General features: G+C 56.7%; 1 protein-coding gene across 2 annotated transcripts; it reads right to left on the reverse strand.

The window, feature by feature from the left end:
• Positions 1–1,892: 1,892 nt before the first annotated feature.
• FRMD6 (FERM domain containing 6) lies at positions 1,893–16,092 on the reverse strand. 2 transcript variants are annotated; one of them, XM_072337807.1, is made up of 14 exons: positions 15,954–16,092; positions 9,883–10,067; positions 9,421–9,511; positions 9,262–9,341; positions 8,605–8,681; positions 7,947–8,133; positions 7,054–7,209; positions 6,214–6,279; positions 5,874–5,942; positions 5,618–5,792; positions 4,415–4,738; positions 4,193–4,324; positions 3,289–3,380; positions 1,893–3,198 (listed from the first exon to the last, which is right to left on the reverse strand). In XM_072337807.1, exons 2-14 carry the CDS (start codon positions 9,979–9,981, stop codon positions 2,914–2,916), a joined length of 1,833 nt encoding a protein of 610 aa, XP_072193908.1. In that variant the 5' UTR covers positions 9,982–10,067; positions 15,954–16,092; the 3' UTR covers positions 1,893–2,913. The 2 variants fall into 2 exon arrangements, with proteins under 2 accessions (XP_072193908.1, XP_072193906.1); XM_072337805.1 differs by having other exon boundaries at positions 9,199–9,341.
• Between the last annotated feature and the right edge of the window lie 1,282 nt (positions 16,093–17,374).

Raw genomic sequence — 17,374 nt, forward strand, 5'->3', positions numbered from 1 at the left:
AGGAGCGATAGGGACAAGCTGTCAGATGTCATAGAATCACAGGACCACAGAATGGCCAGGGTTGCAAAGGCCCACAGTGCTCATCCATTCCAACCCCCTGCTGTGTGCAGGGTCACCAACCAGCAGCCCAGGCTGCCCAGAGCCACATCCAGCCTGGCCTTGAATGCCTGCAGGGATGGGGCATCCACAGCCTCCTTGGGCAACCTGTTCCATGCCATCAGTGCAGCCCTAACATTGCTTGCTGCCTCGTGCTCACCCCTTCTGCATAATGCAATTAGCTGTGAGAATCCTACAGCAGCAGAAAGTGGCAGAGACTGAGAGCCCACCACGCCGCCCCTCTCTGGGCCTCACTCCCACCACAGATGAGGGCTTCTTTTGGAGAAAATGGGCATTTCTGATAACATGCCACAATTTTTGGAGCCTGTTCAATAGGTGCAGCCTGCATGATGGCAGCCTCCTGCCACGGAGTGGCTTCATTTTCACCTTCATCAGCTTCATCTCTTTATCCTCCTTATCTTCATATCTTTATCGCCATCGTAACTTCATGTCTTCATCATCTTAAAATCGTATCACAGACTCATAGAATTGGGTTGGAAGAGACCTCGTTCCGAACTGGGTGCTCACCCCACTGCTGCTCCCTGATACCCCCCATCCCCTCCCCGTGCACATCCCCCCCAGCAGAGAACAAAGAAAGGAAGATTAATGGAATGAACAAACGCCCGCTGGCTGGAAACAGGGTCAGGGTCCCACTGGCAGATGGTACCTGTGACAACCTCAAAGCAATGGCTTTTGGGACACAGCCAGCACAGAGCGGGATGGAGACCTTGTATGAGCCACAGCAGAGAACGGCCATGCTCATTGCACTGGTGGCTGCTGTCCTCGAGGCCCTACGTGGGTTGGGGACAGGGATACGGCCCAGCTGCCACCCAGAGGTGCCACAGGATGGCAGCAAATGCCACCGCTTGGTTCCACTGCCAGGGGTCAGGGCTGGGGACTGGGGACAGGGCTGGGGATCCCACACCTGCCTGTCCCAGGGCAGCGATGCTGGAGCAGAGCACGACAGATGTGGCCCACACACAACATCCCTCCACGTTCCATTGCTCCTCCAATCCCCACGAGGCACAGCAAAGCAAACAGCGGTCACTTTATTGTCCCAAGGCACACAGCAAAGGTCACTGCTTCAAAACCACGTCGCTCCGGGGTTCCCTATGCATTCAGCTGTAATTTTTGGCTTTTCATTTTGCAACACGGCCACCTGCCCTCACGCTGTCCCCATAGGAAGATCCTTTCACAGAAAGGACAATTCATTCTGCACAGACAACAAGGCTCCTTATTGCTGAAGGACCAGCGGTACCAAAGGCCACCAACCCCCGTCCCATCCCAGGCACGTGCAGCATGAACAGCATCTCTGTATCCTCCAGCCTGGCTTTGGGGCTGGTGGATCTGCCAGCATTGCTGAGCAGTGCTGAGCAATCAGTTATACATCTCTGCCCCTGCAGAGGCTGGGTATGAGCGCAGGGGATCCTCCTGCCCACCCCACATCCCACCCTGGGATGCGGTGTCAGGGCCGTGCCCTGCCCGTAAGGCTTTGGGGTGCGTCAGGAGGAGCCCCAAAACCAGAGCGGGAGATTCCCTTGGATCACAGAACCACGGAAGGGCTTTGGGTTGGAAGGGACCTGCACGGACCTCCTTTGATCACACACAGCATCACCGGTGCTGCTGAACGCAGCTCTGCTCTGCTTTATTCGGGCACCGATCGCCCCCCCCTCCCCAACAACGTCTCTTAGAAAAATAAGGTTGTGCTTATTTATAAAACAATATATATATTTTATATATATATATATATATATATAAGAAAACTTTCCAGTTTTTTGTTGTTTTTTTTAAAAAAAAAAAAAAGAAAAAAAGGTGGTATATCAAAATACGGTAAAACTTTGGCCGTTGATGGCTAAACTCTTATTAAAAATAGCAATGAAGAAGGCATTGTGCTGTGCCCATCGCATTGCACCCTCTGCTACCTCCTAGGCACACATCAGCACCGTCACCCAGCGGAGCTCTCGGATCCATAAAGGCTGAAGGATGCATGGAGGGCTCTGCAGGGCTGTGCTGGGCAGAGCTGTGCTCCCAATGCAGCTGCATTCCATGTTGTCCTCAATAGGAAGGTCTGTTTTCTCCCCTGGGTGCTTTGGAATACAAATGATTGTCCATATGCTTCGTCGGAGAGAGGTGTATCCTTTGCATAAAAGGTGGTTGGGGGTAGAATGAAAATGGGTCTATAAGATCCAGGCATATATAAACATACGTACTTGGATATATTTATATATGTGACTCCTACGTATCGGGAAGCACTGTTGTGGCACTATTACAGACGACGTTCTCCACTCTCCTTTGCCTTTTTGTGCTATTTTTGGTTTCTGGATGTGTTTTTGTACAACGAAGCTCCACGAAGCCCCCGAGCAGCACTGCTCAGAGCCGGGCTCCAGCGCTGCTCCCCCATGCACAGACAGCCCTGGTGCTTATTGCTTAATTCTCACTTCCCATTACTGGCCTTTGGGGTATTTACATCTCTTTGGCTTGACTTGGACGCAGCAGTCTGGCCTTTCCTTCCCAGCAGGCAGTGGCAATGCCAAGGATAGGGGTCAGGGCTGGGGAGAATCTCCATTTTGCCACTGGGAAACCAGGGGTTGGCTTTGGCTGGATGAGCACCTCGAGCATCTCCGAGGTGAAATGAGACGATTCACGCGCACACATCGACTTCCAGAGGCAGAAGGACGCCGAGGGACCCATCCCCATCCCCCAGCCCTGCTCTGAGCTCAGCCATCCCCATGGTGGGGAGGGTTGGGGTAGGTTGCACTGGGGCTCGGTGGGGTCCGGACCCCCCCTGGGCAGCAGCCGGTGCCGTCCCCAGCGTCCTCAGACAACGAACTCAGGGACTTCATCGTGGGTGAGGTCCAGTGAGAAGTATTTGCTGGTCCGTTTGGTGGGGAAACCCTCCTGGATGTTGAGGCACTGCCGGGCCAGGCAGCCGTTGCAGTAGAGGCCGTCGTCACCGAGGCCGTGGCTGCAGCCGAAGGTGAAGCTCTGCGCCGTGTCCTGGCACAGGTCTGCCAGCTGCAGGAAGTCCTTCTGGTAGAGCCGGATGTCGTCCAGGCTCAGGCTGTGCCGATCCGTCGACGTTTTGGGTTTCCTGCATGCTGTCTGTGTGAGGGGAAGGGGGTCAGGGCTGCGGGGGGACACAAAGTGCCATGGGGAGCAGGGAGGGGGGTGAGGAGCACCGCCGGCACCCACCTGGGGTAAGGAGTCGGTGCTCTGCCCACGGAGCTTCACCACCGTCTCTGAGGAGCTGGAGGTGGAGGAGCTGAGCTCCTTTACGATCAGCCCTGTGTGGGATCATGGAATCACTCAGGTTGGAAAAGCCCTCCGAGATCTCCGAGCCCAACCCCAGCCCACCACACTGTGCCCACTGCCCACACATCCCTCAGTGCCACATCGCCATGGATCTGGAGCACCCCCAGGGATGGTGAGCCCAGCACTGCTGGGCAGCTGTGCCCAATCAGGATGGATACCCAAGAGAGCGCACCAAAGTGACACCCAAAGCCAAAATTATTCCCACTGGCTCCATCTGATACCTTTGTCCCCTTGTATCCCCAGATGGCTCCCACCACTCCCTGCCTGTTGACCTTTTGTGACCACCCGTGCCTTCTTGCAGGGGTTTCCTGCATAGATTTGTGCTTCTCTTCCATAAGCATCACCCAAAAAAGTTCAAGCGACTCTTCCCCTGAAAAAACCTGCTCCTTTCCCAAGATCTTTACAGTTCCATCAGGCTGAATACGCCTCACCTCCACCCCCAGCCATGGGACAAACAGATTTTCCCTGCATCCCAAAGGAATACCCAGGCTAATTTTGGTCTGCCCAGAACTGCATCACACAGGATGGAGGAGGAAATGCAGGAGCAGAGGTGAAGGGGAGGATCAGGATGGATGTCAGGCCCTGCACCAGAGGGAGGCGGGCATGGAACAGGTTCCCAAAAGCGCTGAGCCTGCCACAGTTCAAGAAGCATTTGGACAAGGCTCTCAGACATAAGGTCTGATGTTTGGGTGGTCCTGGTGTGGAGCTTGGAGCAGGACCCCATGACCCTTAGGGATCCCTTCCGACTCGGGATATTCTGTGATTCTATGGAGCGTGGCATTACCTGAGTGCCCGTTGAACTTGCGTGACAGCAGCATGTCCTCGGTGATGTACACACACATGTCGGGGCTCACCTCCAGCGCCAGCTCACCCGCTCTCTCCAGCTCCCGAGGGTCATCCACCAGCATCTCAATCTCTAAGCCAGGAGGGATGGGGACGGTCACCTCCACGCCACCCTCCCACCAAGCCCACCGGTCCCCATCTTGCACACCCTGGGGTCTCTCACCGTCATCCTGCAGATCCTCCTCCAGCCTGTCCTTGCCCCCGCTCTCCACCCCGGAGGTGTGGGAGCTGCCGTGGCTGGTCATGGAGCTGCAGGTCTTCAGCTTGCGGTGAACGCTGGCATCCTCGGGTCCCATATCCCGGGGTTTGGGGTCAGCTTCGATGCCTGAAGTGTGGGAGCTGCTGTGGCTGGTGGTGGAGTGCCGCGACAGCCGCTTGTGCCGGATGCTGCCGGCGCTGCTCCCGCTGGCCCGCGAGCGCTTCTCCAGCTGATCCATGTCCAGGTCCAGCGTGTCGCTGATGTACGACTCGCGGTACTGCTTCTTCTCTGTCAGGATGGACACACAGCACACGTGGCACCCAGGTACCCCCAGAACCCAGAGACAATGATCCAAACGCAGCTGGGTGGTACAATGGGAGCCGGCCCTGCTTGGATGGCATTTGGAGGCTGCTGGGGGTGGGTGAGGAGCTTTGGGCCTGCTGGGCTCTGTGCTGTGTTCTTCCTCCAGTGGAGGAGGAAGGAGAGAAGAAGGAACAGGAGGAGGAGGGGGAAGAAGAAGAGGAGAAGGAAGAGAAGGAGGAAGAAAAAAAGGATGAGCTGGAGGAAGAGGAGGAAGAAGACAAGATAGAGGAAGAGAAGGAGGAGGACAGAGAGAAAGAAGGAAGAGGAAGGGGAAGGGGAAGAGGAAGAGGAAGAGGGGAGGAGGAGAAATAGGAGGAATTGGATATAAAAGGGTGAAAGACAAGGAAGAGAATAAGGAGTGAGAGAAAGAAAAGGAAGAGGAGAAGTAAGAGGAAAAGAAGGAAGAGAAAGAAAAAGAGGAGGAGGAAGAGGAAGAAGAGGAGGAACAGGAGGAAGAAGGAAAGGGGGAGGAATTGGAAGATAAAGAGGAAGACAACAAGGAGAAGGAGGAGGTAAAGGCAAAGATATAAAGGAGGAGGAGAAAGAAGAGAAAGAAGAGGAAGTGAAGTAGTAGGAGGAGGAGAATCTTATGGTTGTTGAGGGCCCTGGGAGCATTGCACTGACACACTGAGACCCTCAGGGACAACAACAGGGCATGTAACCATTCCCAGGGGTTTGCAGGCATCCATCACAGCCAGGGGAGCATTTCTGATCGGGCAGAATCAGAACAGGACCAGCATGGGAACCTGCAGGGCAGCTCCACATCCACACACAGGCAGGATTTGAGGAACATTGGGCACCTACCCTCATTCTCCTCCAGCCTGCGGACCTGTCGCAGCACGGGCTGCAGGTTCATGTACAGCCGGTGGCTGCTGCTCAGCAGCTGCAGGAGGTGGCGGGAGCGCAGCGGGCAGCCCGTGTAGTAGATGAGCTTCCTGGCCGAGGGCAGCCCGTCAGGAAGGATCTCAAACTTCTTGCCCTGTGCAGGAGAAGGGGAAGCTCAGCCCCTCCGGAGCACCACACCACAAACCAGCCCTGCTGTGCGCAGCTCCGCACTCACCACAAACACCAGTTTGCCCACGTTGGTCCAGGGGAAGTCATAGAGCAGCTGCTTCTCCTCATCCAGGTTCTGTAAGCATATAGAGGGTGGTGACACACTGAACAGGTTGCCCAAGGAGGCTGTGGATGCCCCATCCCTGCAGGCATTCAAGGCCAGGCTGGATGTGGCTCTGGGCAGCCTGGGCTGCTGGTTGGTGACCCTGCACACAGCAGGGGGTTGGAATGGATGAGCACTGTGGGCCTTTGCAACCCAGGTCATGCTGTGATTCGATGATAAAGGTGGGTGAGGGTGGCAGTGGGAGCATCCTGCAGGGATGGAGCAGGGAGCAGGTGCTGCATACCTGAAAGATCTGAATGCCCCGTGTTGTCAGCCCCAGTGTCAGCGACGCGTCCACCTCCCTCTTGTCCTGAGGGGAAATATGAGATGCTTTAAATTTGTACCATAAAGTGCAAAGGAGGGAAGGTTTAGGTTGTGTGCCAGGGGGAAGTTCTTTACTATGAGAGCAGTGAGGTGCTGGAACAGCTGCCCAGAGAGGCTGTGGATGCCCCGTCCATCCCTGGAGCTGTTCAAGGCCAGGTTGGATGGGGCCCTGGGCAGCCTGGGCTGGTATTCAATGTGGAGGTTGGTGGCCCTGCCTGTGGTGGGAGTTGGAGCTTCATGATCCTCGAGGTCCCTTCCAACCCAGGCCATTCTGTGGTTCTATGATTCTGATAAAGTGGATAAATCTGCCCCCACAGCCCAGCTGTCCCCTCTGGTTACCCCATCTCCTGCTGCAGCAGATGCTGCATGCTGGGCTTGTACAATTAATGATGCACACACTGCAGCCTCAGCTGGTCCCTCCTCATCTCCCCAAAATGCCCATATCTAAAGATGAAACTCTGAAGGAACATTCAAGAGGTGATGGCTTTAAGTTGTCCCAGGGGAGGTTCAGGTTGGATATTACGAATCGTTCCTGCTTTGAAAGAGCAGTGCTGCAGTGGCACAGCTGCCCATGGAGTGGTGGGGTCACCATCCCTTGCAGTGACCCAGAGCTGTGGATGTGGCACTGAGTGATACAGTCAGTGGGCACAGTGGGGTGGGGTTGGGCTTGGGGACAAATAGAAGGCTGGATGGGGCCCTGGGCAGCCTGATTTGGGCCAACCACAGCAGGGTTGGGGCTGGGCAGCAGCCCCACTCCCACCTTGTACAGCCGGTAGTAGTGCACGGCCACGTCGTCCAGCCGCACGGCCTCCTTGATGTACTTCAGGTGGGCTTCAGAGGCCGTCAGGGCAAACTGATCCTTGTGCATGTTGGGGATGTGCTTCAGGATGTAGTCCCGGCCCCGCTTTGCCACCACCTGGTTGAAGGAGATGAGAAGCTCATCCAAGGCAATGGAAAATTGGAGCAACACCTTCTGATGCAGAGATTTGAGGAGCAATGTCCTTGTAATGCTCGACTTCTGGTGGCAAAAACCCCATCAGCAGCACAGAAGCAGCCATTCCTACACACCAGGCTTCCCGCAGGGCAGGAACACAGCCCTGGGGCCATCGTGAGAACAAAAAACAGCAAAGCAGGCGGATCTGGGGCAAACCCAAGGAATACCCATCATAAATCAAAGCGGGCAGCAGCACCTACAGCTTTTATACATTTTTCCATCCCAGAAGCCTGGGCTGCGGGATGCCCTGGGAAAGGGTCAGCTTCTTGGTGCTGGAGCAGTGCGAGTGCAGCCCACTGCACCTCCTTATCTCAGGTATGCACTGGTTAGCTAACAGCTGGGCTTTTGGGGGGATGGGCTGTGCACAGGGACAGCGGGGCTGCACAGACTGCAGGGGACACCTAGGCCAGGTGACACCGCAGTGCCAGGTGGCACACAGAGCAGCCCCATAGTGAACACCCCCCTAGCGAACACAGGGAAATCCCCATCACTGGAGTGGCCACTCTGACGCTACTGCCCAACCCCAGCCTAGGCTTGCAGCTATTTGCAGCCCCACAGTTGTCACTGGTTATTAATAACCCCGAGGTGTGGACACAGCATCACTCCTTCTGCCGCAAGCACAACTTGAGCCCCACAGCTTCATGTCACACAGCACTTACCCAGGCAGGAAAATAGGCTTCGGGCTCAAAGTACTTCCCATAGTGCTTGTTGCGTTTGAAGTCTCCCAGGTCAGCTTGCAGGGCAAAGGCAGTGAGCAGGAAATAGGCTTCTTCTCGCAGCACACACTGTGAGTGCAGCACTTGCTTGCGCAGGTGCCAGTAGTAGTAGTACCGTGCCGTGCGGTCGCTGCAGGGATGAGAAATTTGGGGATGCTGGAGGGACCCCAGCAGTTTGCTGCCGGGACTACAAAACCCTACAAGCCAATAAAAGCATCCCCACATGGCCACCGTGTCCCCAACATGTCCCAGAGAGGGGCAGACCCTGACAGTGGTTTTCTGATAGCTCCTGCCCGGCCTTGGGCACGAAAGTGATAAAATCTTAAATCTGATGTTTCCAACCCCCAAAGTCATAGACCCGTGGAATTGTTGAGGTTGGAAAAGACCTCCAAGATCCCCAAGTCCAATCCCAACCCACCTCCACCATGCCCAGTGACCGTGCCCTCGGTGCCACAATGACTATGTTATGGGATGGAAAGGGTGCCTTGGCACACAGATGGATAGGGACAGGGAGAGTACAGCTGAGCTAACAGGAAGGGGTGAGCGCTGGGTGCCTGAACACTTCTGGCAGTATTTGGGACGCTGTGCCCCGGCCTCACACCTGATCAGCCGACCATTCTCCACGTAGTACTGCACTCGGAAGTGGATGATCATGGGGGGGCCAAACTGGTCGATCCCCTGGAACACAGAACACATTCAGGGCCTCTGAGGACATCCCGGTGCCATGCTGTGACCGCCAGTCCCCGTAATGCACCAGGCTCCAGCACAAGGGCTGGTCTTGGCAATTCCCCTCCCCAGCACCACCTCTCATTTTGCCCCCCAGATTTGCCTTATGTCAAAAAACCAAACGGGATTTGGAGTTATAAAATGTAAAGGCTGGGTTTGAAAACCCCATTGGGTCGGCATCCACCTTCCCCATCCTTCCTCCATCCCATCCCATCCCATCCCATCCCATCCCATCCCATCCCATCCCATCCCATCCCATCCCATCCCATCCCATCCCATCCCATCCCATCCATCTCTTCACCCGCTGGGAAGCAAGGCAGGAATAGGATTCCGGTGGAGGACACATCCCTACGTGGTGTGGTGACACTGGGGTGACAGCCACCGAGCACCGCCCGCACCCCCTACACCACCCAAATTGGCTCTCAGCTCCATGCCCACCCCCAGCCCGCGGCTGCGCAGGGACAGTGACCTGCGCCGGGAACAGAGGTGGCCTTAGTGCCGTCATCTCTCCATGCAACACCTCACCGCTGACCTTGCTGGCCTCCTTCTTCCACTCCTTGGGACAGTACTTGTAGAGTTTCTGGGCCAGGTCCATGTAGACGTGCTCATTGTCTGGGAGGGAGTTGGGCAGGGTGAGCATCACGACACGGCCCCATTGCCACCGGGGCCATGGGGTGAGCCCCACACTTACTCTGGATGACGCTGAGCCCAAAGAGATGGCAGTCCTTCAGCCTCAGGAGGTCACACACCTGCACGAGGAGCTCGTGGCATAGGATCTTCACCTGTGGAAGGCACATGCGTGTCCTGGGTGCAAACCATGAACAGCAGCACCCACCCCTGCCATGTCCTCAAGTGCTGTCACCAGCTGGGGTCCAGGTCTTGGTTTCCCATGGGGACCAAATGTGAGTCCCCATTAGCAAGCCAAAGTGGGCAGAAAATGGAATATTGGGTAGCACCAAATTAAAGAAAGAAGCCAAGTGAAGGAATTTCATGCTTGGTGCCCATGGTTCAAGAAGCTGGAGAGCGCTGAGAGCTGATGCAGAGGGATGTGCCAGGTGGGTTTCTCCAGCAAGGAGAGGGCAGCGGGCTCGAAATTAAAAGCAGAAGCCAAAGGAGAGCTTGGAAAAGAGCACCCCGTGGCCCCCAAGCTTACATTGATGATGATGTTGAGGGAGTCGTCGTTGGGGAGGAAGATGCACACGCTGCGGCGGTCCTGCATGACTCGGTTGTTGTGGAAGGGCAGCTTGTTCATCGTGGGCAGCACGGCCGGGCTGGGCTGGGGGCAGCGGGCACCTCACCGGCAGGACGGGGCGGCCTTGGTCCCCATGGGCGCCATCCCTGTGGGATAGGGAGGTGCTGAGTCCCACACCGGACCCCATCCCACAGCCCCACCACGTGCCCATGGCGCTCACACCACCCGTGATGCTGCTGGCCCTCCCAGGCCTTGGGCAGCGTGGGATTGCAGCTCAGCCCCTAAAGCCTGAAGCAGCGGTTTTATTCTCCCAGCTCTATTTCAGAAAAACCTCAGAAATGCCTTTCCTGGCATCACAGAACAATAACCAAAATAAGGCTCTGTGCTGGGAACACAGCAGGCTCTTCCCTGCCACCTCCAGCCGCAGGACCCGCACCCCTTCCGGAGCATCCCTGTCCCACAGAAAGCCAGCAAGCGCTGGGGTGAGGAGTCGGGGCACTGCTGGTCTGCACAGCCCAGATCCCAGGGCAAATATTCCTGAGGTGCCCTTCATGCCATCGCTACCCACAGGGCACAAAGGCACGCGTGACATAATGAGCACGGATCATCACAATCAAAGCAAATCCCTCTTTTTTTTCCTGAGGACGCGATGGTGCCTCTCGATTCATCACATTTCAGCTTTGCTCTACATGCAAACATGTTTGGTTTCCAAAACCATTTCACTCCTGTATTTCTACAGCAGAGAAAGAAGTGCCCCAAGGCGAGATGACGTTGGGCAGCTACTGGGGGTTAGCAGGAGTTGGGAAATCCAGAGGGTTTGCACCACCAAGGAGTTGTGCAGCCTTGGATCATGGCTGTGTATTGAGTACGTGCACCACAGCTGTGCCTGCATTGTAAATGTGCACTGCATCCACGCACTGCGGCCGTGCATCACGGCTTAGCCTTGCATCCACGCACTGCTGCCATGCACTGCATGATGGCTTGCATCCACGCTCTGTGGTCATGCACTGTGGCCATGCACTGCACGATGCCTTAAAACCATGCACTGTGGCCGTGCACCGCACTCATGCCTTGCATCTGCACACTGTGTCCATGCCCAGACATGATCAATCCTGACTGGGAGCGAGCAGCACAGCAGCCAGGTTTGTTTTAAGCTTCATTAAAAATCCCAGCAGGGAATGAAATGGGGCTGAAGGTATTTGGTGTCCCCACCCCGGCCGGGCACCTGGCAGCTCCGGTGCCTGCTGCAGGGCTGGGTGTGATGCAGCTGAGGCGGGTGGTGGTGGGGAGGGCAGCACACCTCGGGGCTGGGTGTGCTCAGTGCCAGCACCCCCTGCACCCACTGCCACCCAAAGGTGCCCCGCAGCCCCCGCAGCACCGCCCCAACGTGGCTCCCTCAAAACGCCTGCCAGCAGCGGGCGGAAAGGCTTACAAAAGGAAAAGAAGCCCCGACGTGCAGTTGTTGGCTCACCCTGAGCCGGGGGCAAACTCCATCTCTCTGTGGTCGATAGGAAAATTCCCGGCAAACAGGTATTTTTCTCCCCGTGTGCCCAAACAAGCACCGACACGAGCGTTGAACATGCATGGCTGCGGGCTGGGAGCGGCACGAGAGGATTGCAGGCAGGCTCAGCCCCTCAGATTCCATTATTTGCAGAGAGATCCCCAGCAAACTTTCCCCACGAGAGACTTTGAGTGGCCAAGCAAAGCAGCTGCAAAATCCACACAGGACGGAGGGCTCAGACTTGGCACGGCTATACGGGCATGTTGGTACTTTCCCGCTGGGAATGTGGCTCATCCCCAAAGCACACCCACAACGCAGCACTCGGGTCCCCCCAGCCCCACCATATTATATCATGACACCCTGCTCATTTGCTTGTTTTTAATAACTCCTGTCCCATCAACCCTCTCCTCTCCTCTGCCCGTCCCCAGCTTTTGTTTCAGCGCTGCTGAGCCACAATAGCAGCGAACGGAGGGATTACGGGAGGGCAATCGGAGAGGAAAAGCAGAACAAAGTGCAGGGCTGGATGGGAAGATGAATTCACAGGGCAGGAATTTCTTGTTTGGAAGAGTTCAGAGTCGGTTTTGCCCCACATCACAGGGCGCAGGTATGTGCAAGCTGTTCCTACAAGTTGTAGGGCCGGCGCTCAGCGCAGCGTCTCTGAACCCGACAGCCACATTAATGCACGTTTGCGGTCACCCCGTAATTAAAATCGTCTCCGATTCTCCACGAACTCAACAGCTTCCTCGTAACGAACAGAGGGAGATGAAAGAGCCCTTCAGTGGGAAAAACGGGCCGGGTTATAACTGTGGCATGACTTCATCCAACACAATGGTGGTTGGGTGCTGGGCTCAGGGCCAGCACTGCCCCCAAAGGACTGCAGGGTCCCCACAGCCACCAGCATGGGGACATCTGGGGACATTCGGGGTTCCAAACTGACCCCCTGTCTGCATGCAGTGCTCCGTCCTGCAGGACAAAGCCAGCCTCATTTCTTGGGGTTTTTGGAGATAGTGAGCACAGTCCCAAAGCCTCACACAAACCACCACCATCCCAAACCAAAAATGCATGACAGCCACTTGGGTCTCCAGCAAGGAGGAGCTGCAGGGCGGCTGGCACCCGGCTGGAAGCAATTATCCCCGCAGCAGAGCCAGGAGGAGGAGTGCTCGGAGCTGTGGGTTATGCGAGGCGAGCGGGGAACAGAGGGGCTTTGTGCGCCCCGGCACCCCACGCCTCACAGCCCCATTCAACCCCCCCACGCCTTCCGGGGCCTTTGTGAAACATTCCCCATCCCCGTCAGCACCAAGGCAGGTGTTCCCAGTGCCACCAAGACAAGATTTCCCAGTGCTGCCAATGCAGGATTTCTCAGTGCCACCGAGATCTCCTAGTGCCACCAAGGCTCCCAGCGTCACCGAGGCAGGATCTCCCAGTGCCACCAATGCCTCCAGTGTCACCAAAGGAGGATCTCCCAGTGCTCAAGCTGCAGGACAGCAGCTCCAGAGGATGCCCACAGAGGGAAGCAGCGCTGCCTCCGCTTCCATGGGGAGCGAGCCCATCCTGATAGCAGCACCCATAGATCCTTTGGGTTTTGGCCTTGGACTTGCTGTGGGTTCTGCTCTCCAACCACAAAGCAGCCATAGGGAACAGGGTAATAAAGAGCCATTTCCAAGCTATGGAAGTCCCTATGAAAACAAAACCCAAGCCCCACAGCAGCCTCATGCCTGTGTGGTGCCTCAACCCTGAGCAAACTCCCCATGTTGCTTTTGGGAAGGCTCAGGGGATTTCTGTACAGAAACCCCTTTTGGGAGCCCCATCCCATGGCCGTGCTTCGGGCAGGAGCTGAGCTGCCACAAAGCAGCTGGGGCTCAGCTCAACGCCCCCCACTTGTGTACGGTGTAGCCCCAGGACAGGACTGATCTCCCAGGGGAAGGAGATGAGGGTTCATAACCACACGTGGGGAAGTGCTGCCCTGCCCCGAGCCCCAATCCTCACCCATGGGAGCGGGTTGGTGGTTGCAAAACCGCCCATTTTCCGGGCAGGATGTGCCAAAACAAGCTCCATTTTAAACCGAAACGAGCTCCATTTTATGCCAAAACGCACACAAGGATGCCTTGAACACCAAGAGCCCCATCCGCTCCCTCCGGATCTCACAGCATCTCTGTGTCCGGCTCCAGACTGTGGCAAACAGAGCTGCAGTCCCCCACTGGAACCCCCCCCCCCGGGTGCCCCAAAGTGCTCCATACAGCCCCAAAAGCGCCACCAAGGCTGCGCTCACCCTTCCCAAGCAGCGCCTGAGGAATGTCACAAAATAAAGCATCAAACGAAATGAAGGAGCCAGGCAGATCTTTTACCCACAGCCATCGTTTCTATCTTCCATCTGGAGTCCACAGAGCTGCTTTGCTTTTTTTTTTGGGTCTATTATATTTTTTTTAGCAGGAGGGAGCTGACATCATCTTCATTTGAAATTCGCATTTATTTTTACATCTGGTCTGAATTAATCCTTTCCAGAGTGCCGACTTCTCATGTCATGGCATAATTGCTTACAGATTCGGGGTTCGGAGAGGCTGGATAAACCCGAGCTCCAATGAAAAGAACCCTTTGCAAATGACAGCCAAAAGGCAGTGCCTAGAACCAAACCCCGGAGCGCCTTCGGGACGTGGGGCTTTACACAAAACATTGCTCTCAAGCGACGGAGACTGAATCCATCCGCGCTCAACCAAAGAATTCAAGAGCCTGGTGGAAAAACACCGACACAGCACAGAGCAGGAGAGCTCCGTGCACAGCCAACACGTCCTGGAAGGGCAGAGTTTGGCTTTAGGGGTAATACAGCCCCGTGGATGGGAAATGCTCAGCCGTGAGCGGGGAAAAGCTGATTCTGAACTGCAAGATGTCAGCAAACACGTCCAGCCACGTCCCTCCCACCGCCACCTCCCCACAGCCAACCCATGGCCATGATCTCCTCAGTACCTCCTATGGGACTTCCCCGGTGCTGGTCTTGCAAGGCCGGCACCCATAGGTGAGGGCATCCAGGGGTGAGTGGCACCCAGAAGCAGGAGGAGCCACAGACAAGAGGACCCACAGGTGTGGCTACCAACACAGAACAGGATCCATGGGCGATCGATCCCATGGGTGACACATCCCATGGGGAAGCAAGAGGACCCATGGGTGAGGAGAGTGGCTGATGATGGGACCCAGGGGGGAGAGGTCTCATGGGCAAGCGCAGCCTACAGGCCAAGTGGGAGAACACAAACCAGGGGTGATGGGACGTGTGGGTGGATGCAACCCATTGGCAATGGGACCTGTAGTTGAACATAAGCAGTAGGGGATGGGACATATAGGGTGGATGTAACCAATGGGCAATGGGACCAATGGGTGAACATAGCCCATGGGTGATGGGACCAATGGGTGAACATAGCCCATGGGTGATGGGACCCATGGGTGGATGTAACCCATGCATAATGGGGCCAAAGGGTGGGTGTAACTCACAGGGGATGGGACCTACAGGTGAATAGAACCCATGGGTGATGGGACTCATGGATGAACACAAACTATGAACAAGAGAACTCAAGTATACAAGGACTCAACAGTGAGAGGACCCAAGGATGAGATATACCACGGGCAATTGCAACCGATGGGTGATGGAACCCACAGGTGAATGCCACCCACTGGTGATGGAACCCATGGGTGAATGCAACCCATAGGTGATGGGACCCATGGGTGAATGCAAACCACACATCACGAGACCTATGACCAAATGCACAAGGGAACTCAGTGCCAACAGAACTTATGAGTGAGGGGACCCACTGGTGATGGGATCCATGGCTAAGAGGTCCCGTGGGCAAGTGCAACCCATGGGCAATGGGATCTGTGGGTAAAAATCACCTGTGGGCAATGGGACCCATACGTGAATGCAAACCATGAACAAGAGAACTCATGGACAAGAGGATCCACAAGTGATGGGACCCATGGCTGATGGGACCATGGCTGAATGCAAACCAAAGGCAATGGGAACTATGAGTGAATGCATGGATGTAGGGATGCTGGGTGAACGTAACATACTAACGACTGCAACACACCAACAACAAGACCGGCAGACGAGAGGTGAAGGGACCCATCGGTGAGAGGACACGTACACAAGCATGGTCCGTGGATGAGCACGATCCCCAGGCAGGGGGACCCACGGGCGAGGATCCCACGGGTAAGGGGTCCGGGAAGCGAAGCTGGGGCCGGGGCAGGGGTTTGGCGGAGCAGCCCCGCTGCTGTTAAATTTCAACTCCCTGCGACTGGCCAGAGGAAATGACTCGCATTCCTGGAAAATGAAGCCACTCGCAGTTCTCCGGCACCAACTCAGCTTCCGAATGCAACAAGCCGCCGCGCCGCTCCCCGCCGCCCACCGCCGGCCCGGGCTCACCCGAGACAGCCCCAGCGGACCGGCGGCGCGGTGACTGAGCCGTGCCGAGCCGCGCCGAACCGAACCGAGCCGCTCCGAGTCGAGCCGGGCTGGGAGCGCGCTGCGGGGCGCCGGGTGCGCACCTACCTGCGGCTCCGGGGACCGCGCTCCGTGCCGAGCCGAGCCGAGCCGTGCTGTGCCGCGCCGAGCCGTGCTGAGCGGAGCCGTGCTGAACCGAGCCGAGCCGAGCCGCGCCGTGCCCAGCCCAACCCGCCGCCCCCGCCCCTTCCCGGGCCGCACCGCCCCGAGCGGCACCGGCACCGCCTCCAGCCCGCCTCGGCGCTGCGCCGGGATAGGAGGGGGGCGGCGGGCAGACCGGGGGGGCGGATTGCCGCTGGGCCGTGGGGTGATGTGGGGGAGGGAGAGCAGCCCCGGGGTCCTGGGGGTGAAGCCGAGCATCGCTGCAGGGGGAAATACGCAGCCCCAGCTCCCAGCACGGCTTTTCGCAGCCCATCCCGAGCCGTTCTCTTGAAGGGATGCCCCATTACCCAGGCTGTATCCCTGTCACGCTGCCCTGCCTCTCTCCAGCACCCGCCTCAAACGCTCAGACCCCCTGCGCTGCCACTGTGCCACCGAGGGAGGTCCCAAAGATCCCCACACAGCCTTTGAGTGGAATTCCCATGCAGTCCAAGCCAACCACTGGGCTTCCAAGCATAAGGTGTCTGGGAATCATACAGTCATGGAATGGATTATATTGGAGGGGACTTTAAAATCAACCCCGGTGCCAGCTGGTTGCCACCCATCAGATCAGGCTGCACGGTATCCCATGCAAGTTGGCCTTGGGCACCTCCTTGGACACGGAGCTCTAAGACACCAACCATGGCACCAGCACCCTGAGTGAGTGCTCAGGAACCATCAGGACCAGCGCCTGATCTGTGGCAGCTCCCACTGAAGCCCCAGCAGCTGCACCATGGATGCCCTACGCACACAAAGGACACAACGTGCACCTGTGTGCTGCTCTCCATAGGTGACCCGGGACCAGAATAGCAGCAACAGCCCCATAAATTAGCAGCAAAGCATCTCCACCGCGCTCCTTCCTCCGAGATGCCATATGGCGAGGTTGTTTTGGGAGGAGTTATTTATTCCTCCCTTTTAAGCATCCATAGGCATCCTTTGGGCTGACCTGCGAGGCCGCCTCTGCCCCCGCAGTCTCTGCATGGCTGTGGGAGAGAACAGCCGCTCGTTCCTGGACCTAAATAAAGAGCAGCTCTGTTGCAAACACCCCTGAAACGCTCCTTCCTGAAATCTGTTTGCAGCCCAACAGATCATGCTGGGTAATTACATGATGCGAGTGCACCGTGCTGGCAGCATGGAAAAATCCAGCCTGGCTTTTGATGAGGGTTGGAAATCCTTGGGTTCAACAAGGGCAAGTGTAGGGTCCCACACATGGGGAGGAATAACCCCATGCAGCAGCACAGGCTGGGGCTGAGCTGCTGGAGAGGAGCTCTGCAGAGGACATGGGGGTCCTGGTTGGCCAGTGGTTGACCAGCAGCTGACCATTGGTTGAT

Source organism: Excalfactoria chinensis, chromosome 5, assembly GCF_039878825.1.
Source record: "Excalfactoria chinensis isolate bCotChi1 chromosome 5, bCotChi1.hap2, whole genome shotgun sequence".
In the NCBI taxonomy this organism is placed as follows: Eukaryota; Metazoa; Chordata; class Aves; order Galliformes; family Phasianidae; genus Excalfactoria; species Excalfactoria chinensis.